At 35.7% G+C, this 22,569-nt stretch overlaps 1 protein-coding gene across 1 annotated transcript in view; it reads left to right on the forward strand.

The window, feature by feature from the left end:
- The first annotated feature begins 216 nt into the window (after positions 1-216).
- The window catches only part of LOC131076799 (alpha-mannosidase), a 162,077-nt gene continuing 139,724 nt past the window's right edge, over positions 217-22,569 (forward strand). Inside the window, exons 1-14 of the mRNA XM_058014130.2 lie at positions 217-539; positions 5,995-6,078; positions 6,169-6,257; positions 6,436-6,610; positions 8,704-8,823; positions 9,187-9,270; positions 9,356-9,427; positions 9,574-9,687; positions 16,175-16,275; positions 19,173-19,266; positions 19,394-19,561; positions 19,865-20,041; positions 20,256-20,321; positions 20,412-20,468. Of these exons, the coding sequence (XP_057870113.2) occupies positions 342-539; positions 5,995-6,078; positions 6,169-6,257; positions 6,436-6,610; positions 8,704-8,823; positions 9,187-9,270; positions 9,356-9,427; positions 9,574-9,687; positions 16,175-16,275; positions 19,173-19,266; positions 19,394-19,561; positions 19,865-20,041; positions 20,256-20,321; positions 20,412-20,468 (1,599 nt within the window). The 5' untranslated portion in view covers positions 217-341. The remainder of the gene's footprint in view (positions 540-5,994; positions 6,079-6,168; positions 6,258-6,435; positions 6,611-8,703; positions 8,824-9,186; positions 9,271-9,355; positions 9,428-9,573; positions 9,688-16,174; positions 16,276-19,172; positions 19,267-19,393; positions 19,562-19,864; positions 20,042-20,255; positions 20,322-20,411; positions 20,469-22,569) is intronic.

Genomic DNA, 22,569 nt, shown 5'->3' on the forward strand with positions numbered 1-22,569 from the left:
AATACAACATAAATTCAAAATTAAATATTCAACAAAACAAAACAAATGAAATGACACTCGACACAAGTATACCTATATATTTCCCACTGCTTTACGTTTAAAAAATTAATAAAAAAATAAAAATGAAATGATTACTTCAAGCTGATCAACAACTGTATTAAAAAATTTTGTCCGCCTTGCAAAGCAATCTATATGTCCCCACTCTAATGTCACATCACATCGCATCCTGACCCATATTTCTGCCCCAATACTTGCCCCGTTCTCCCGCTCCATCCTCTACCTATATATCTCGTGATTGGAAACTATCGACACAAAAAAAAAGAGTAGCAGAAGAAATAAACATGAATCAAGCATGGCTTCAATGCTTACTGATCAGTGCTCTCTTATGCTTTTGCCGTTGTTTTCCAATCGAATACAACACTGAAGGAGGGCCTGTGGAAGGCAAACTCAATGTTCACTTAGTTCCTCACACTCATGATGATGTTGGGTGGCTCAAAACAGTTGATCAGTACTATACAGGCTCCAACAGCTCTATACAGGTAAATAGATTATTATTGGTCGGGATTATCGGGAATATAACTTTCTTAGTCTGTCAAAGTCTTGAATCTTAGTGGACTAGATATTTGTTATTAAGATCTCTGTTAATAAATTTGTTCAAGTCAATTGACCATAAATTGTATACCCATTTCAAATAGGCAGTTCTCGTATAACTTAGTCATGTCTTGACGAATTTTCTTTATCAGACATGATTTATAAGGTATATACCCTTTTCATTTCATATGGTTCCTTTCTAGTTTTTCTGTGGCATGCCTGTTGTTAGGAGCTTTACTAATAAATTTGTCTTAGTCAATTATGGATAAGCTATATAACCTTTTCAATTAGGTGGCTTTAGTATGAAGTAATTATGTTTTGATGGGTGATTTGTAATGGTTATAAGTTTTATACACTTTTCATTACTCGAAGCCCTTTTAGTTTGCACTATGTGGTATTCCTCTTGTTAGTTTTTCACGTCAATCAGGCTGTTGTGGTATTACGTAGTTATGTTTTGACGGATACTAGGCATGAGCTATACAGTCCTTTCAGTTTACAGGTTGCCCTTTTACTTTTTACTGCGGCAATCCTGTTTTTGAAATGCATGAGTGATGAGTGCAATGGACTCTTCGTTTTCAGGTTGCCAATTATGGAACCAGGAGAGTGTTGTCACAGGCAATTTTATAGATTGTAAATGCTTTGAAGCTTGGCTGTACTATTGAGTTCCATATAGGCTATGATGCAAGCAACCTAGAAAGCACAAGAAATGATAAATATATGTTTTGCATCTATAATATTTATATATGCAAGTGTCACGGCTGAGCCAGACTGCCAATTGGTGAATGATGCTCCCTGTATGGATTTCTTCCCAACTAATTTATATATTGTTTGAACTTTTTATCCCTGGATTTTAACTTCTGACAATCTTGGGAGGAATTTGAACTTTGCCAATCCACCTACACTCAGGTCGATATGCACGCATATTTGCACATGTATACTTATAGAGTAGGTGAACTAGAATTCTCGGTTTGCTCAAGCTTGATCACAAGGTTGACACCTGATGGATGATAACTTGAGATAATATATATAATAAAAAGTGACAATGTCCCCTTTTTTCTGCAAGGATGTCTTGTACACCCAAGAGGCATGTTGGCCAGGCTGAAATGTAAACTGTCACCTCTATCCACATATATACACAATGTATACATATGTATATGTGTAGTGTCCCCATTTTGAAATAGGATTTAATTATAAATAATAATTATGTATTTAAAATCATGAAGGAGAGATCATTCCAAGCATTCGAGGGTGACTAACTCAATCATTACTCATCACTCATGGATTCACAAAAGCAATCATCAATTATCAAATCAAGCAAACAACAGATCAGCAACTCATACTATGAAATCAGCATTCAGTCAATCATCATTCACCAATATATGAAACCAGCATTCATTACATCATCACTCTTCAATCGCCTAATCAACCATCACTTAATCATGACTCACCAATACTCCGAGTCATATAATCAAAGTAATTTATTCAATCAAAGATATCAGATTTGATATTGATAAAAATTAAGGCATACATCAGATTGATCATATATTGTGATTTTCGTATGCGTTTCTTGTGATATACATAGCATAATGAATCTTGTTCACGACTGCTCACTGTTGATTGATGAATTTTAAATGTTATTATCAGCCATGATAGGGATTTTAAGGGTTTACAAGGAGGGGAAACAATGTTGGGATACTCTTCTAAGTACGCGACCTCATGGTGGTGACCAGGGGTCCCATGAGGCCAAGTGGGTACAAGGAGTGCAGCCCTTGGGCTTAGAAGGGAAGGATTTCCGGGACACCCTATTTGTAATGCACCCCAACCCTCTATCATGGCGGATCACAGAGGAAGCGGAAAAGGATGTCATGATGAAGGGGAATGGCTATAGGACACCTCACTAGGTACACCACCTCATATGGATGGCAAGGGCCACATGAGGCCAAGAGGGATGGTATATGCGCTCTTAGGCCTAGGGTAGAGGATCTCTAGGTACAAAAAAATCGTTGTTTCTTAAATTTATACATAGAATTATAAACAATTGAATAGTGCCTTAGTTTTGCATCAATTATTTTCATTGCTATTTCACAGTCATGAACAACATAGAAGCGAGTAGTGAACATCTTAATATTTTGTATTCATCAAAAATCAAATTCGATTGTCACTGGACAATGAAAGTTAAGGGCCAAATGGGTACAAATCTGAGAATTAGTAGAAGCATATGGATTAAACTAGTAACAACATGATTGAAACTTGATGCTACATCACAGAAAAGGGCTGCTAGCACTTTTATCAAATATTCATCTCGAATGACTGCCTTTCTGTAGAACAAAATCCTTGTATAGAACTTTTAGTAGTTCTAGGGCTATGCCTACCACCCTCATCTGTGAAATATCCCTTGCTGATATATGTCTGAAATTGTTGAATTTGAACTCAAGGAATATTGTCAAACAATTGTCCTTCAATCCTTTAACCTGCTGTTAAAAAGTCCTGATTCCTTTGTTTGTGTTTACTTGACGCCAAATGATGTTTTCAATTTGATTGTTTCTGAATTTTTGAACATAAAGATGCAAAGCCTTGAATTGAAAGCTAATTGATTAAACTACATGAAAGAAATACATGGCTAATGCAAATACAAATTAACATCTACAGCCAAGTGACATTATGTCAAACAGTTGGCATGCATCTAATATGCTAGGCATAAATGCATATAACATCAAATATATGGCACCAAATCTTAACCCTTTATTGAATGCATTTCCAAGTACAAATTACTAAGCTTCTTGCTTTACATGATACATGTATCAGACTATGTATGCTCACCTACAGCAGCAACATTAAGAGGCTAAGTTGGCAATGTAAACAACTACTAATGATAATAGGAACCTGATTATAGAAGAGCCCAATGTCGTAGTTGAAGAAGCAATCAATATCCAATGGAAAGAGTCCCTCTTTGGCTCAAATCAATGCCTTTTCCTAGCCGCCCCTGTTCTGATGTAAATAGTCAATAATAAATTATTTGCAGCCTCTAAGTGCCCTCTCAAGCACCCAAAACCATCGCTATGCTCTCACAATTTGAGCGCTCCAGCTAGGAAGAGAAATCGATGCATTAGTAGGCCTCCATGAGTGAAATCGTGGTATTCCTGTAGCTGCTATGAAGTCTGAGAATGACTGAGTTTTTACTTCAGAATATGGAAGATGCAATCGACTCTTAGATAGCTGCAACAACCTTTCGGTGGATCTCTCACCACCTCAGTTATGCTTATCTATGGGAGTTTCCGTTCCCAAAGATCAAGTAGACAACCTGCAGAAACCCTTGGCTCCACAAATCTCATCAATGCAAATGACAATAACCGAATCCTTTTCCAGCCTAGTCGCTCCCCCCTCTTTATACCTCCTCTTGAAGTCGGCCATCTAGAAGCTTCTAATAATTCACTAATAATGTAATAATTAATTTGCACTTTTAAAATAATATTAAAATATCATTAAAATATAAAGTGCAATTAACATCATACGTGAGAGTACATTATCTCTCCAAAAATCATATAAAAATCAAATGTAAAGCCACAAGCACTGCCCAAGCGACCCTCTCATCAACTCCTTGGCCTACGAGGGTCAAGTAATAGGCCAAACTGCATTAATGTCTGAGTACTAGTGAGAAGGGGACATTACAATCTGCACTTGTTCTACATTAAGAGGGCCTCAATATCATCCTTGAGGGTCTCAAGAAGCAACTCATCATTATCGTCATCGACAAAGTCTTTGTAATACATCTTTTTTGCATTTGATTTGTGATGAGAATCATGAGATCTTGTTTGACTGAAAAGGCGAGACAACAAAAATTGAAATGCCAGGTGGCATGAGATGCAGGAGTCTTGTGTTGTTTCTTGCAGCATAGCATGTATAGGTCGTCTTACAGTAGAGACTTAAATTCCTTGTCAAAGTTTTGAGGGCTTATTGCTATGGCAACTTGAGATGAATTTCATTTGTAACATTTGATGGTTTTTGTATAGATGAATAGGTGGGATTGCATTTTAAATGGCGCCTCTCACCTTTTGGTAAGCATTTTAATTCAGTGTGGATTCTCTATACATTTTTATGACAATCAACTCACGTTTAGTTTGGTACCCAATCACAGCCATCGGACAGTAAACTGTGACTAGAGGACAGTCACACTCACAAAGGCCAATGTTCAACCAAGTGTTTAATCAATTACTCACATCTCTCACAAGACAAAAGATCTTAAAATAGCTAACTCCAGGATATAAATAGTGAATGCTAGAAGGTTAAAACTAACATGGGCTCCTTGCCCTAAAGAGATTGCTAAAAATTGTTAGCCAAGGTTTGTTGTTGCGCCAAAAGATCGACTTGTTAATGGCCGATACAAACACCATAGATAAACAAACCACGGGAGGCAGTTAAGCCATGTCGCGAATCCTCGAGGGTGGCATTGAACAACCAAGGGGACAAAGGGCGCACACCTTCCAATAATCCTCCCTAGCATGATTGAGGGATTCATACCCGTGACTTGAGCTCTGATACCATTTGTTAGCCAAGGTTTGCTGTTGTGCTGAAAGATCGACTTGTCTGATACAAACACTAGAGATAAACAAACCATGGGAGGTGGTTAAGCCATGTCGCGAATCCTTGAAGGCGGTGTTGAACAACCAAGGGGACAAAGGGTGCACACCTCCCAACAAAAATAACACATGATATAAATATATCTGGCTAAAAATAGCAAATTCCAAAATATGCTATTCTCTTTGAAAATGATGATGGCTAAAAATAGATTTTTGGATAGGGAACTTTTGATGACTTTGATGATTTTGTAACTTTTGCTTTGATCATGGCTAATCATAATTTTTGTAGTTAGCATACAATGTCTATTATTATGTTTCAATAATATTGGTTATATGACTATGTATTAATTAATTGTCAGCTTTGGGTAGTTATAACTTATAATCATCGGTTGGTTGACGGTTGTGTTCCTCTTGGTAACTGTCGAGTCTTTTAAATATATATTATATCATCAAGGAAAGCAGTATGATCTAGTTGGATCAACTCTAATCCTTGGCTGATCATCTTAGGTCTTCTTCTGTAATAAATAATAATTTCATGTGCAACTAAAGATATATTTTACTCTTGTATCTGGTATACATTGTCATCTCTATTATTAATTCATGTATTCATCTTATCAGCGAGAGCAGTAAACAATTTTCAATATATACCATCTAAATTTTGGAGACAAGATTGTATCTTACTTTTCTTAATTTTTTTTTTTTGTGCAATAGTTCAATAAAATTGATAATGCTGCCATTTTGCTGTTTCTGCCAAATGACTGTATCAAACTGAATATTGAATTATGAAGATATAACTAATGTGCAGCTTTTATTAATTCAATGTTAGGTGGCAGCAGTGCAATACATCTTGGATTCATTTATTGATGCCCTGCAGATTGATCCAAACCGCAAGTTTATTTATGTTGAAGTGGTGAGAAGAGTAATTGTGAGGTCTATGCATAGAGTTTTTCTAAATGTCTCGATTTAGCTTTACATTTAAATCACACATTTTTTTTTTCAGGCTTTCTTCAAAAGGTGGTGGAGGGAACAGAGTAAAGAGAAAAGGGAAATTGTTCGAAAGCTTGTTGATTCCGGCCAGCTTGAATTTATGTAACTGGAATATTTAATTTGCTTACTATTTAAATTCTGATTTCAATCTAGTAATGCTTATCAAATATCAAAATTCATCTCATTGTTTAAATTGGTTTTGGATTTGCTAGCAAGTTGCATATATTTTGGAGTGTCAATTATTGAATCTCTGAGGTGATTTAGTTCTACCATTTTTCAGAAATGGTGGTTGGTGCATGCATGATGAAGCATCTACCTATTATGTTGACATGATAGATCAAACAACACTTGGGCATCGATTTATCAAGAAAGAGTTTGGAATGGTTCCTCGCATAGGGTGGCAGATTGATCCCTTTGGGCATTCTGCTGTTCAAGCTTATCTTCTCAGTGCTGAGGTTTGTCAGACTTTCTCTCGTCTGTCATGATTCATAGATATATCATCATCTGATACGTAGGAGTTTGACAGGAGCTGCAATAAGCAATATGATATGGATCTCATGTCACATTTACCCTGCATATTGACCTGTATCTGTTAGAACTTGATGCTGAAGATCATGCATATTTTACATTGCTAGTAGAATAGAGCCCATATTCAGTTCATAGCAATGATCAACTACTCTTCTAAATGACCATTTCTGGGAAAAAATTCTAAAATACCACCAACAACATTAGCAGACAGTTGTAATTCTAAATATACTATATAAAATATTAACAGATAGTTGTATTCATTAATCCAGGGTAGAGTTACTACAATAGGATGATTTGTATAGCAGTGAATGATTTACTTGTGGATTCCATACAAATCTTGAAAAATTTCATCATTGTTTGATATGGGCCAAATATATCTATATAAATTGTGGCATTGACTCCCATAGAGATAAAGTGACGGTTGGTTGCTAAAAATATGTTTCAAGAACTCATTGCTATCACAGTTTGATGTCTTTAAATTTAGAGTAATTATTTAAATTTCAAATATGAGGAAAAGATGCTTTATCCTGCCCAATATTATGAGTGGTGTTACAATTCATGGTGGACATCATTATACATGCCCTACATCCCTTGAATGATATCTATGCACATGTTCATATACATATTACTTTTTAATTGGACCCTTAGGAATTTTTAGTCTGGCCTGATCAGGGTGAGGCCACAAATGGGTGACCTCATCGTCTGCATTACTGCAGATGCTTTAGATCCACAAGCTCAGTGGCTCAGCAGGGGCACAAAGCCCATGAGCTCAACAGCCCAGTAGGATTCTGAACCTTGTTGGCAACAAAAATGATGCCAAGTTCTAACCATCACACCAAATCCTTAATGTCATGCACATGTTCATATTACTACTATGGGTGTATAGAGGATAAAAGTGATGCAAGTAGTGACATGATGTCTTTTACCTCAAACTTCACATTGGAAAGATACAATCCTTGAGATCACACTGCAGTTTGGGGTCTATTGATCATTTTAAAAGTTCGTATGCCATGCTTATGAAAACATCTCAGTATGATGACTATTCTTACAAATTGGTACTAGATTTTATGTGGATGTTTTATCAACACATTTTTTACACCTATTGAGGATGGTTCAGCCTTGGTTTGAAAGGACAACATTGTTACAAGCAAATTGGTAGTGTCTCCTATGACCTTTCTTATTCCTCAGCAATTATTATTGTTCAACATGCATCGAATGATTTAATAGATATGGGGTCTTTTGCCCCAGGTTTCTATTTTGGCTTAACTTGGATTGGTTCAGACTGGGTACAGGTTTAGCCTTGATTTGTCCAGGGTTCTGCATTGGGCCTAACTTACAGTCCTGGGGCAGAACTCTGGGAAAGCCACAAGGAGAATCTATTTGAAGAGATCATATTGCTTTTCTTGACGATACATAATCTATTTAAATTTTTAAAGGACTTGACAGTTGCCAAGAGGAACACAACCATCTCGGCAGTCGTTGACCAACCGATTCTTATAACTACCCAAAGCTGACAAAAAATTAGTACATGATTGGATAACCGATATTATCAATACATAATAATAAGCATTGCATACTAACTACAGACACTTGCCATGACCTTAGGATCTTGTGGTCTTAGAGTTCTAAAATTCATCAACGCATGCAATAACAAAAGAAACATAGATATACCAGTATCCTGAGAACAAAATTAATGAAAATCACCCATAATATTAGAACATGACGTTTCAGATTTTCAGTGGCCCTGATTTGGAAACTATTGAGCTGTTGGGTACACGGTTTGATAAAAAAAAGGACTTGATTCTTATAAGTATTATTGAAGTTAAAAGTAAAGGGACATTTTGCAAGTAAACCAATGCTACTTAGAAAAAAGAGGATGTAATGAGAATTTGAACTTGATTGAAATTTGTTTGCTAGAGCTTATTATGAGCTTCACATTTCAAGCATTACATTGATGCAACTGTCATGAAAATGAGGTATATTTTTTGTTATATCACCTTATAAGGGATTATCATTACAGGTTGGTTTTGATGCATTGTTCTTTGCAAGAGCTGACTATCAAGACATTGCCAAACGAAGAGAAGACCGCACTATGGAGATGATATGGCGTGCTTCTAAGTCACTTGGATCTACTGCACAGGTAAAAACTGTTTGATACTATGAATATTTGAATATAGTAGAATCATTTTTCTGACTATCACACATTTTAGTATTCCGAGTAATTGTTTAGCTAATTTTTTCTATTTTAGTTGCCACTGACAAGTTTCATAAATGCAATCACATGAACTTATTCAAGTAAACATATTTTTTTTTTGGATTTTCAATTCATTCTCTTACTTTAGCTTTGCCCAGTGGTTGACCCCAAAAGGATCGAGACTACCATTTTTTGGACTTCTATTTCATTCTCTTGCTTTAGCTTGCTTGGTGGTTGACCAAAAAGGTATCAAGACTACCATAAGGTTTCCAACACCTTTTTATATCAGTAAACCATTTTTTTAATCAGGTTTTCACTGGAATTCTTTCACATCACTATGATCCTCCTCCTGAGTTTCGCTACGATATTAAGACAACAGAAACAACTATTCAGGTAGTCATTTTTTTCTGCCATATATGATTTTTCAATTTCTTTGAGAGATGCATCAAATCAATATCAACATTTATTTGTGATGCAGGATGATCCTTTTCTATATGATTATAATGTTGAGGAACGGGTTGATCTTTTTGTCCAGCTTGCTGAGGAGCAGGTGTGGATCAAAATCTGTATTTTGTAAGGGTTACTTGTGTGATTTCAAGTGCCACTTAAATATTAGTTCAAAATCTCTTTTTCCTGGATTCAATAGTTCACCAAATTTCTTATAATCAGTGATATATATGAATGCAAATTTAACAGGCCAAACAATTTCGTACAAATCATATAATGTGGACAATGGGAGAGGACTTTGCTTATGAGAATGCAAATACATGGTTCAAGCAAATGGATAAACTCATACATTATGTAAATAAGGTTGGTGATTTTCTGGTTGGCATGAATCTAAAGTAATTTTTGTTGTGATGATTCATTTCATATCATTCATTCCTTCATGTTGTATGAATTATTTGATTTTATTCTGCTTGATGAAAAGGATGATCAGAATTTTTGAAGGAAAGAAAAGGTTAGCATAATGGTATATGAATAAACAGGGCAGGAACTTGTATAAATTGTATGAGGCACGAGTTGGATTTCTATGCAGTCAGACTCAAATTTGTTATTGATGAGAAGCCAAATGTTAGGTGGCTGATTATAGAATACGTAAAAACCCCTAATGACTATTGCCCTTCAACTTTCCACTCAAAGACATTTTGTCAAACACTTTGCTTGTTATTCAATAAGGTGTTTCATATTTGTTTATGAGTGCTGACTTGATTTGTTTAGAACTAGAAGTATACAATAGTTTCATGACCTAACATATATAGCATAACAGTTGAATATAATTCTGATCGAATATTCAGAAATTACAAAGGCATAATACTATGCAAAATTGCAGATGTAAAGACTTATTATTCTGACCTGTACATTGCCAAGCACTTTATTCATTCAGCCCATCAAACAGAGCTTCCAGATATCGACCATGCAGAAATCTGAAGTTGATATTGTTGTCTCCGTTTCCTCGACGATACAGAAATATAAATGAAAGCCTAAATATTATAATCAATATGCTTGCTGATGGCAGAGATCCTTCAGGTGGCTTTTATCACCGTGTTGCTACACTCAGACAAGGGAATAATGATATCAAAGTCGCACACAATAATATTTTCCAATAGTCCCGTATCACCAAGAACCTTAAACAGCAATCATATGGTGAAGAATGAAACCAAGGTTATGCAGAAGAAGGCACTCTTAACAGAGTTCCGCAAAGATCATTAACTGCTTCAATGCCAAAGCCCAAATATGAGAATGAACTTTTGTCCTGTGAAGCCATGATAATGATTTGAAACACGAATTTATGCCTAGAAGGTAACTTGTATCACCAAGGAATGGTTTCAAATCCTTCAATCTTCACAACCTGCCAGGAAGGGTGTTTGCATCCATCAATTAGTGAAATCCTTGTCCCATACTTCCATCCAATATTTTTTCAAATCGCTCAACTTCATAATATAAAGTTCAATAAATATTGAACTTTCCCATTTCACCATACACGATAATTTTTTTGAGGGTCAATATAATTGACGGCCAAAGCATTTGAATGCCATCCTTGTATTATTGAAATAGATTGAATATTATTTAATCCCACGACATGTATGAAATAGGGCCAAGAGAGGGACCCACACAGTCTCCCCAATGAAATGAATTGCACTATGTTATTTCTGCTAACGATACCATAAATAATTTCTTTTTCCTCCACATTGACTATAATATGATTACATTCATCACAAATACTCCATTGTGGTGAATATAATAATTCACAATATCCACAAAGCACAGACTGTAGTAATAATATTTCAAGATGCCATATAAAATCATTTTCTTTGTAGAAAACTTTTAAAATTACACCATTGAAGCCCACGTGTGAATCTTGAGATGAATCCTCCAATGGGTTATTGAATGATCCATCACTTGGCAAATCTCACTAAACATCTTTCTAGGACAATTACCTTTCGTGTGCCGCTTAATTTTGCACTCAATACACCACAATTCATTACTTTCTTCATTGGTTCCTTTCTTGGCTTTCAATTCTTTCATCATTCATCATGATCATCATATCTCGTCGTAGGGCTTGAACCATTTTGGATTCTTCATCGCTACTACCTTCGGTGCTGTTGTCATTGTCAGTATTCCTCTTCCCTCGGGGGGATGTTTCGTTTTCACTCTTGATCTCTATCACTCGATTGTAAGGATCAATGTATGAGGACGAAGGCACTACTCTCATCTTCTTGTGTAGTGAGAGGATCAGTCCCTTGATGAATCACCTCTTCTTCAACCCATCGGTTGGGTGGTTCTCCATCTTACCCAACAACTCCTTGAGCCTATGATTTTATTATTGTACGTTCTCATGCTTTCCTTGTTTGGTATTATAGATTTCAGCAACAATTTCATTGTCATCCCTCAGGAGTTTAAATTCCTTTTGGCATGCCTTCTTTAGGCTATCCCACGATTTTGTGTGTTTCTCTTCTAGTTTTGAGAACCAGTTGATGGTTATTCCTCGTAACGTTGTAGGGAACGCCCTCAACCAGTAGTCTCTATCTAATTAACCGCTTGCCAACCAAATGATTTTTCACATCTTGCAGTGCCTCATAGGATCCTCTGACTCGTTTCTCTTGAATTTTGGTAGTTTTTGTTGATCTACAATCAGACTCGTCGGAGGAGTCACCATCTTTCTTGCCTGCCTACTAGTACCCTTGTGTGTTGGACCTAGGTGGACTGTTTTGACTACTATGTTTTGGTACTTTCCTTGCACTCTCAGCCACATGTGTGTCCTCTACACGCCCACCTCTAGCGTCACCAACACTTTGGGTACTTCCAGGCTCTATCTTGTTCCTATGCTCCGTTGGGGCTCTGCGGTTCGGATCCTTCAATTCTTGGTTTCCCTGAGATGGATAGTTGGCAGAATATGTCTACGAGTTTAGGATTCCCCTCTTCATACTCATCATTCAATGTTGATAGTACAGACAAATTGTTTGATTGTACAACTGGATTTTCCTCAAATGTTTCTCATAATCTTCTTCTTTGTTCTCTTTGTTCTGCAATCTGTAAAGGTCTCTTGATCGCTTGGTCTTGACCACGTTGTGGCCTCTTCCCGCCTTTATTGGGATCTAAGGGCATGAATCACTCAATCTGACATGATTTATTTCAAGGCAATGACGCCAAATGTTTAGTGCTATATCTAACAAATTAAATACAAGAAATAATAATACAAATAACAATGCATACTAGATACAAGAGTAAAATATATCTTTATTTGCACATGAAATTATTACAGAGAAGAAGACCAGAGATGGATGACCAAGGATTACGATTGATCTGACTCTATCCTACTACCTTACTTTAAAGGACCCAACGGTTGCCAAGAGGAACACAACCGTCAACCAGCCAACGCTTATAACTACCCGAGAGTTACAACCCACTTAATACAAACAATTAATACATTTGCTTGTTATTCTTCTGGATTTGATTGTGTAGCTTTTTGTTGTTGCCAATGTTTTGAATCAAACAGCATGATCCATCATCAGGGCAAGAGAGTAAGTGAGAGAGAAAGAGAACAAAAAATAAGGATATTAGCAGACCTAGATGATTAAATGGATGGGAAAAAAAGGTTCAAGGACATCGGCACAAAAATCTAAAAGGAGGAACAAAAATAATATATATAAGAATATACATAAATAACAAACAGAAAACAAACAAATAAATAAAAGAAAAGACAAAAAAGAAGGAAGAGAATGTAAATATAAAGTTTAAATATATAAAGAAAACTATATGCTTTGAAGAACATTAATACATTGGCAGATAACTATAGTTTAAAGAAAACTATCTGCCAATTAATACATTGCTAGGTAACCAATATTATCGAACATAACAATAGGCATTGTACGTGACTACAGAGGGTTTCCGTCCTCCAACTTTCTGAAAGCCAAAGCTTTCCAATGTTTTCCAGTAGAATAATTTCCAAAATGATGTCAAACCTTTCTTCCACCACCTTTTACAATAACTTATTGGTAATTGATTCGATAATAAATACTAAATTAAAATAATTTAATATTTAGTTCATAAAGGGACTTTAATAATATTTTAATCTTTCACTTTGAAAAGTCAATAATAAATATAAAATTAACTATTAACTGCCTTAAAATATTTTAGGCAAAATAATAATTAAATCAATCGTTTATTTATTCATTTATGACTGGTAAAAAGGGGACATTATAAGTCCTCTCACGCTGAGACTGCTTGTCGTCAAGCAATCCGACAACAAAAACTGACTGTCATCTGTACCTGTAAACTTAAAGCAAATACCAGGATCCCAAACCAATCGTAGAGGCTGGTACGAATACCTGCTAAAAGCTCTATGCTATGCCCTGACTTCAAGTACTACCTCCTTAACTCTCCTGGATGCAAGCTGAAAGGTCCTCTGAATGGAATCAGCAAACTCGCTAATACAATCCTTGACCTTACCCAACTTTTGCTGCACTACTCTGTTAGAAACATCACTGTGACCAGAGTTGTGAAGCAACTCATCATAATCCCATTGAAGTAATGCACCACACATGCCAATGCCTCGATCCCAAGTCATCACACTGTCACATCCATAAAATAAGAGGAGATAGAAATATCTCAAAAAGCTATTAACAGCAAACAACTATCCAACTCCGGATGATCTCCCATTGATGTGCAAAATGAAAATCCTAAATGCATAATCAGTCATCCCAATATACCATATGCTGCTGTTATAAATTAGAACAGCATCTATCCAACTGAGAACTTCACTCCAAATGAAACAACAAGTACCTCCAACAAAGAAAGGATGATACAAACCTCTCCATCTCCTCCTATCAGCTGCTGTGACTTTCTCTTCTATGCTCTCAAAAGAAGACCCGATTTCTCCACAAGTTAGTGCATCTTCATTGGAAAGTGCGAAGTTAATGTTTTGTTTAGCCACGCATCAAATAAAGTCCCTTATATACCGAACATCATAAACTGGTGTCAACTGAAATGGCTTGAAGTTGATCTTATACTTATCTATCCAATCTTGAATGTCCTCAATGCAAGGTTCAGATTTAGGCTCACGTGTTGACAAAAGACTGCTGATTGAACTCGGAAAATCAGAATTATGTTCATAGCTCTTCAAAGTGTCTCCGTTGTCCTCTATTGCATCTTCTTCCAAGGCAAGTTGCTCCTCCATGTGTTGGTCTAAGAAGTGTGTTTAGCTGAAAGTCACATGTTCTCCTATCTGCGTTAGCTGTCATAAAACTGATTCATACCTTAACCTCCGTAGCTGTTATGTTCTTTGATTCCAACCAACTTCATGGTGTCATATCCTTGACAAACCAAACATAATCAAATTGTAGGACCTTCTTGCTAGGCAATCCCTTAATCTCTACAATCAGCTTTCCAATACAATGTGCCTCATACGATCTTAAAAAGTGTTCCTCTAATGCAGTCACGTGTATGAAACAAGGAAGATCAATCTCGCTATGGGTTGTCATACCTTGCATGTGGCTGGAAACTATGAATTCACTTTCATGTACCTTCTCGGTGGCTGATCCAAATCATGTAAGGTCAATTTTCTCTTGCTCCACCATGGTTTGAGTCTTCATTAGACTTTCCAAATGACATGTTTCTTCAACGTTATGCCCAAAATCATTTTCACAACATGGAATTTCTTATTCATACCTTATTTCATGTTTACACAATTCTGATTGCTCTCTATGCTTGGCTGTCATAAGAGACTTATTCATTTTATGTTCAGCCTCTATGGTATCATCCCTTTGTTGTCTTGCACGACCCATGTGTTTAACTTGTTCTTTGATTTTTTGAAGGTGCTGTCTTACATGGGCAGCCAACAACTTAGCCTCCTTAGCTCTTTTCATCCACCCATTACTCATATCTTGTGTCTTCATACCATCCTCCATGGTATCATGTACAAAATTGGAATCTCTGTGGCTTGAATCCACAATGCATTCTTATGTTTAACACACCAAACTTGAGTGCCAATATTGGAACATTATCATCTTCATGTGTAAGGGCTGCCAACTCACGATTCTGCAATGGTAAGGGACTGCTGTTCCAAATCAGAAAATCAAGACTTGTCTCATACCTTTGTGCTGTGTACTCAACATCCTAAAACACCTCTTCCTTCCTTGATATATGTTCTCTATCAAGCGCTGGTTCAATATGTGTCTCCCAATCAGATGCCTCAAGGTTAGATTGATTCTTCAAATCATATCTCTTCATGACATCTTCAACATGCTTTTCTTCAATGGCTGATTTGAAACTTTGTTCACCTGTAGGCTGATTAATGACTGCTGAAAACTCCTCATAAATAATGTCTATATCAGTTTTAATTGTTTTTGTGTCCAATGGAAACTTTTCAACTACATCCTATCGATTATTATTCTTCTGGTTTTTGCATTTCTTCTAGATGTCTTACTGTTGGCTTCTCAAGAATCAGTATAATTTCGTTTTATATCAGTAGGATGCTTTATGTGTGGAAATCAATAGATCTAAAAGTTAGAGCTTTTAAGGAGGTGTAAGAAGATTACTATGATTCCATTATAATGTAGTATATGAAATTTTGGCATGACAAAAAGTATTTTCTTGTGGGACTGCATTTTTCGGATTGGCATGTGATTAGGCATAATATTAAATTTTTCTTGCCTAGTACACGTATTTTTGCATTGTTGTTCTGCTTGGGAATGATTTTAAAGACAAAGCCAGTTTCAAATTATTTCAGTTGAAATATTCAAGGTCCTTTCGTCTTGATCAGCATTTAATATCCTCAACATGTTTGATCTTTGATCAGGATGGCCGTGTGAATGTCTTCTACTCCACTCCAACAATCTACACTTTACAAAAACATGCAGCCAATGAAAGCTGGCCACTGAAGACAGACGACTTTTTTCCGTATGAATTTTCTTGGGTTTGAGCATGGGCAACTTTTGGATTTTTCATAAGGAAACTATTGTATGCAAGGTTGCTTTTTTCTTAGATATAATGATCTGCAAAGTAAGTTGTGAATGTGGCCTATGCAGTTTATAAACAGCAGTAATTCTATTTGCTAGAGATGCCTGTTGAATGCTACTCAAGTATTGAAAAGTTTTTAATATGGGTGTTCACACAGAGATGCTAATATTCCGGATATGAAGATGTTCTGTTATGAAAATTCCAATGTGGTTTAAGGTCAAAAGAAGATTGCATTGAGTATGTGTGGAGACACTCAAATAAACACTAATGCATTATTTTTTTCACAAAATTTTAATAGAAGACTGATAGCAAAAATAAAACCGAGAAAACTGATCAAAATTCATGGAAGAATGGCCTGGTCAGAATCGGGGGTTATATGTGGAAGTCAAAATCTAGTGAAATGATGAACAAATTTGAAGACTGAATTTTGTAAATTATTTGTTCAGAGAATTCCTGCAAGAATGAAACTTATAGCACATAGCCTGAGGATTTTGCCCTTGAATCTCTCAAAAAGATCACAAGTGAATATGAATTCATGTGGAGGCTGATTGGTATCTAAACAGACATTTAGAAAAGTATGAAGGGCTTCAAAAATGGCAATTGTGGGAAACACCATCTGCAAATATTACTCAAATAGAGCTGCATAGTGTCAGCACTTCAATTTGCACCAAAAAGGTGCAACACAAATGGGAAAAGTGTATGAGGATAAAGCTCTCTTCAGATTGGAAGGAGAAGCTCCTTATAACAGAGGTAAATCAAAAACCTTTAAAACCTAAGAACACAACCTCTAGCTTTTATAATATATACAATTTAACTCTTAGGGCTTTGAAAATACATTTTAAAAAGAAACTAACTGCCTCCCTTTTAGTGCTCAGGGACAGGCACAAGGCTTATGAACACTTCTACTTGAGAGGTTTTTATGTCTTTTCACTTAAAACAAACAACCTATAACGGTTATCAACAATCACTCTTTTTGACTATAAGTAGAGAGAAAAAAGTGCGAGTACAACAGAAGGATTGAATTGGTTTGAACTTCCATTATGATTGAAATCCTTCAAAATATTTTTTAATTGCCCAAAGCTGGAACTAAACTTGCAATATTCAACACAATTATGATCCTTAGATGGAATCACCTCACTTGGATAAAAGGGTTTCCATTAGCTGATCCCAATTGAAAACCAAGAGGGTTTTTCCACACCAATGATTTTCATCCTTGAATGAGAAGATGAACACAAGTGCTCAAGCTCCAAAATTGATTTTATTGGTATAACAATGGATGATACCTTTGATTCATTTGCTCTCTTTTTATAAATTCTTTTTGGCTCCCCTTAAGCTTGTTTTTTTTTTCCCTCCAAAAATTCTCTCCATAGTGTTTACAAATACTTTTTAAATTAAATATTACATTAGGCCTTATGATGTCTTATTTAGATGATCTCTTTATTAAAATGTAATGATTATTAATTTGCCTTTATAAAATAAAGTTATTGGGCCCAACTTAAAATGGTATTATTAATCATTTCCCTACCGTAACCCCTTACCTTCAGGAAATGAAGAAACAAGTCCTTGATGAATTTAATTAGATAAGGGGAGATGACATGCCTAACACTTTTTTTTAGATAATCACACCCTTTGCAAGATAACAACTATGATGTATACAATTATGATGTAAAAAATGCAACATTTAGGCTTTAGATGTTTTTACATCTGACAAAGATAGCAGGATTACCCAGGGACGTGTCCTTGAGTTTTTTTTTCAGGTGTCCCTATCTTGGGGATGCCCTAGGGACAGGGGACGCCTAGGGGACGTCCCTATAAATTCTGCATAATGACAATGAATTCTATAAGCAATTTGACTTTGACTCTCAATTTAACACAAATTTGGCATAAGAATTCTGCTAGTTCTTTTATTTTAAGGTTCTATAATGTATATGTGCATGCTTTATCCATGTTTTCATATGAATATTTTAAATTTCCCTATTTTTTTTTTAATTTCCCCTATTTTTATATAACCCTCCCCTTTGCCCCATCCCCTAGCTGTCCCCAAAATTGGCAAAAAAAAATTGCCATCCCGGAAATGTGTCCCCCCATTTCCTGCCGTCCCCGTCCTGGAAACTTGTAATGTAGAAAGATAGTCATCGATTCTCCATTCATGGTCCAAATTACACTAGTAGATGAACATTAATGATTTTCTTTCTGTATGTTAGGATCAGACAGATGACCTTATATTGGAAAGAATTTTTTTTAACACTCCTTATGGTTAGAAAGCTGTTTCTGGATTAAATCGTGTGCAATTTTTTGTATCAACGTTTTGGATCACAGTCCTTATGGTATCAAATGTTGGTGTTTACCTTGTAATGTATTTCTTTATTTCTCCTAGGTACGGAAGTTTGTTTGTAACACTAATATTTGTTCTTGGTTTTACCTTTTATGTGTCATGATTCTGAAAGTGCTCACTTGGGCTTGCTTTCTTTTACTGAATTAATAAAAACTTTCAATTTGTTGGTTTGACTGATACGCATGGTAGTTCTATTAGTCTCACTATGGAAATACCATTTTGCCTCCTCCTGACATGAACAGGGTCGATGCAAAGGGAGGCTTTATATTTCAGTTGAGATCTAAATAAATATTTGATATACTGATGAGAAAAAATAGAATCTGGAAGACCATAAGTTGTTTGTAACCATCCCTTGATTTCATGGGGGATGAAAAAAAGCTGTTATGATGTCTTGTAGAAAATATAATTAAATAATCACGTATTAGTGCAAAGGGCATGAATTTTAGCTGTACAAAATATTGTACCAAAATATCAACTTTGAAGTAATTCATTGTTGGAACAGATACGCAGATTGTGAGCATTGTTACTGGACTGGATATTTCACCAGCCGGCCTGCTCTAAAAGGTTATGTGAGAAAACTCTCTGGCCTTCTCCAGGTTTGTATTAGCTTAAAAGCATTGGGATTGATTTCCAGTTATGCTATATCTTTTAAATTCTTCCATGTTTATGCATGTAATACTTTTTAGAGTCCTTGTAACTACCTTTGTGAATGGACATTTCCAGGCAGCAAGGCAGCTGGAGTTTATTGTAGGCAGAAATAAGGGAATTACTAACACCGATTCTTTGGAAGAAGCAATGGCTGTTTTGCAGCACCATGATGGAGTAAGTGGTACTGAGAAACAACATGTTGCCAATGACTACGCGTTGCGCCTTTCACGTGCTTCTATAGAGGTTTGGACCTGGTGGCCTTGTATGTAAATGCAATCCTCATAGCTCGTTTTGTTTGAAATTTGACCATATTCTCTTCATTGATATGTCTTATGATTTGTCAATCTTTATTTATGCTTCTATTGCATATTGAATAAAGACTGATTTTTTTTTTGACAAAGTGTAAAATCAGGTCTGCAACAAATGAAAATTGTGTTCCTTGAAAAACGTTTTGTGGTCCATAAAAAAATAGATTGTTCAAAATTTTAAACGGCATCGTTAAGATATACTTGTAATCTTTGGGCATTTATTCTCTTTTACTCGCAGGCTGAGGATGTAATGAAGTCAGCATTAGTATGCCTTATGAGTGGTAAGTTGAATTGTGCAGACAATAGTTCCTCTATGCTAAGGACTCGTTTGAAGCCACATGAGGGACATTCACTGCAAGAGATAGGCTCTTCTAGCACTTCCAAGTATGAAGCAGGAAGACTAGTGCTTGAACAGGTATATCTGGTTAATTTTTTTTCCAATAATTGGTTTGTCTGCTTTAGATTTATCCATTTGAAGGTGACAAATAAAGGTAAAATTATTTCTTTTTTGCTAGGAGCACCACCATTTTAAACATATATTGTTATGGCTTCAGTCTGTATTTCTGTTTCTTTTCCAGTGGTTCAGACACAAATGCTAAAGCCTATCACTTAATGTTCTGTTTGAACAGTGCCCTCTCTTAAATATCAGCTACTGCCCCAAGACTGAATCTAAAATGGAAGCTGGGACAAATCTGGTTTTTACACTTTTCTTGAGCTGTTTTTTTAATGTATATTGTACGGTTTTATGCTAAGTTTTTGTTCTAAATATGATGTATTTATTTCAGGCAATTGTTATATATAACCCTTTGGGATGGACACGCAATGAAGTCATTAAACTTCCGGTAATTTTCTTTCCTGAGAAACTGAATTGTAGACAAATCTGGCCAAGTTAATGTTAAATCATTGCATAGATGAACACTCATGAACTTATAGTCTAACATAGATTTTTCTTTAGGTTTGGATTTTTCCATGAGTAGAGTACATGCAACCTTTTTGCTTGCATCTTTGTATTATAACCAAACATTATCTTCTTTATCGATTCACAAGCATGCAGAAATGGTGTCTAAGCTAGTGGTGGATGGGTTTATCTAAGGAAACTTTAATGCTTTATTGACAAGAAATTTTTTGTTGTTCTTTATTGTCAAAATCAAGCAGACACAATGGATATCAATTTCTAATATTATTCTTCTGATTATGAAGTCTATATCTACTTGATTCTCTAGCACTATTATGGTTGAAAATATGAGGGTGTGATATCCCCAAATAGTGATACTAGGAAAAGATAACAAATTCTACAAACTAGGGCACAACATTTTGAAAATTTATTTGCAGGTAAAAAACCTCAATTACAGTCCCAGATATTATGTAAGAATCAGATCTGAATTTACCAACTAAAGAAATAGTTTTCAGATTATTTTCTTAGTTTAGAAACATACAACAACCACCTTAATAAGTTAATATCTGCCTAGAAATGTTCAGTATTGAAAAACAACTACTTCGCTTGCATTTTCTGAGATAAAATAGAGATAGATATGCTTATTTTAATACGCAACTTGCCCAGAAGTCTGCTGTCCACAAGCAGAAATAAACTATAGGCATATCAAACATGCAAAGTTGTCCTTGAAATGATGGCCAAATGATAACGCCCAAAATGAGGGTTTCAAATCCTAGTGCAATTAAATACAAAGGCCCTAAAATGCAGCTCCAAATTGAGGTGCTCAGGTCTGCTATAAATCAGCTAGGGTTTGCTACTCTATATGTGAAAATGTCTTCCAGCAACTCACAAATTTCCTTCAGATAATTATGCTCCAATCTTAGGGCAAAACCCTAATTAAATGATGATAACAAGCATCAAAATCGCTGCTCCAAGGATGGTGAACAGGTCTGCCCCAAATCTGAAAATGAAAATAAACCCTAAGCTCCACAAAAATCACCCAATTTGTCCTCTAGGGCAACTCAGCCCCCTTCTACAATATGGCGTTCCAAATCTAGGGTGAAACCCTAGGCAAATAATAGCCCAACTCGCCAAATGAAGAAGCCGTAATATTGATCTTCAAATCTGATGTGGAATTTCTGTTCTTTTCACCAATCAATTAACAATGAAACACAAGTAGATCCCTGTCATGGAACCTCCAATGAATGAGCTAGGTTTCCGTCCAACCCACCAAATTCACAAGGGTTTCCTTGGATTGAAGCTGAAACTGAGTTACAGCCAACAGGAAAATTTTCCACAAGAAGAAATAAACTCAATCATGCCTCCAAAATGAAGATGAAGTCCTTATAAAGACCTTGTGAAAGTTTCTAGAGAAAAAGGAAACATTTAATATTTTTTTACTTCCATAAGCTGGTTGACCCATATGAGGCAAAATGAAAATAATTTTTTTTTATATATGCTTTTCCCCACTTTATTTCTAATAAAGTCACTTCTATAATATTTTACTTTTTAATAAAAAGTACTTTTTATAAACAAAGTGACTTGCTGGGTCGCTCACCTCCTTAGCCATTTTATTGAATTATTTTATTAAATGGGGACATCACAGAGGTATGTATGGGACTCCACTTATGTCATTTTTCTTGTCTTTCACTGATATCTTATCATACTATTACCTTTGCCTAGCTTGTTACAGATTGAGTATGCGAGCTTCTTTTTCTGGCTGGATGATTTATCCTTTTTCTAAACATTTGTGATCCTGGATGCTTGTTGATGAATTCTTATGGACTTAAGATGGACCTCATTTGTTATGTGGATCTTTTAAAGAGGTGCAAGGGTATGGAGAAGCCCAAATTTGTTTATGAATTGTTGTTCCTTATCCCAAACTAGCATACTACTTGTGACCCCTGTGGAGCAAGTTGGTTCTTGTAGCAAAGCTGGAGGGTACGTCAGTCAGGTCCTTGAATATTCTATAATCTTATGATTTCATATGGTACCTGTAGTGTGATGAT

The sequence above is a fragment of the Cryptomeria japonica genome, chromosome 11 (assembly GCF_030272615.1).
Source record: "Cryptomeria japonica chromosome 11, Sugi_1.0, whole genome shotgun sequence".
Lineage (NCBI taxonomy): Eukaryota > Viridiplantae > Streptophyta > Pinopsida > Cupressales > Cupressaceae > Cryptomeria > Cryptomeria japonica.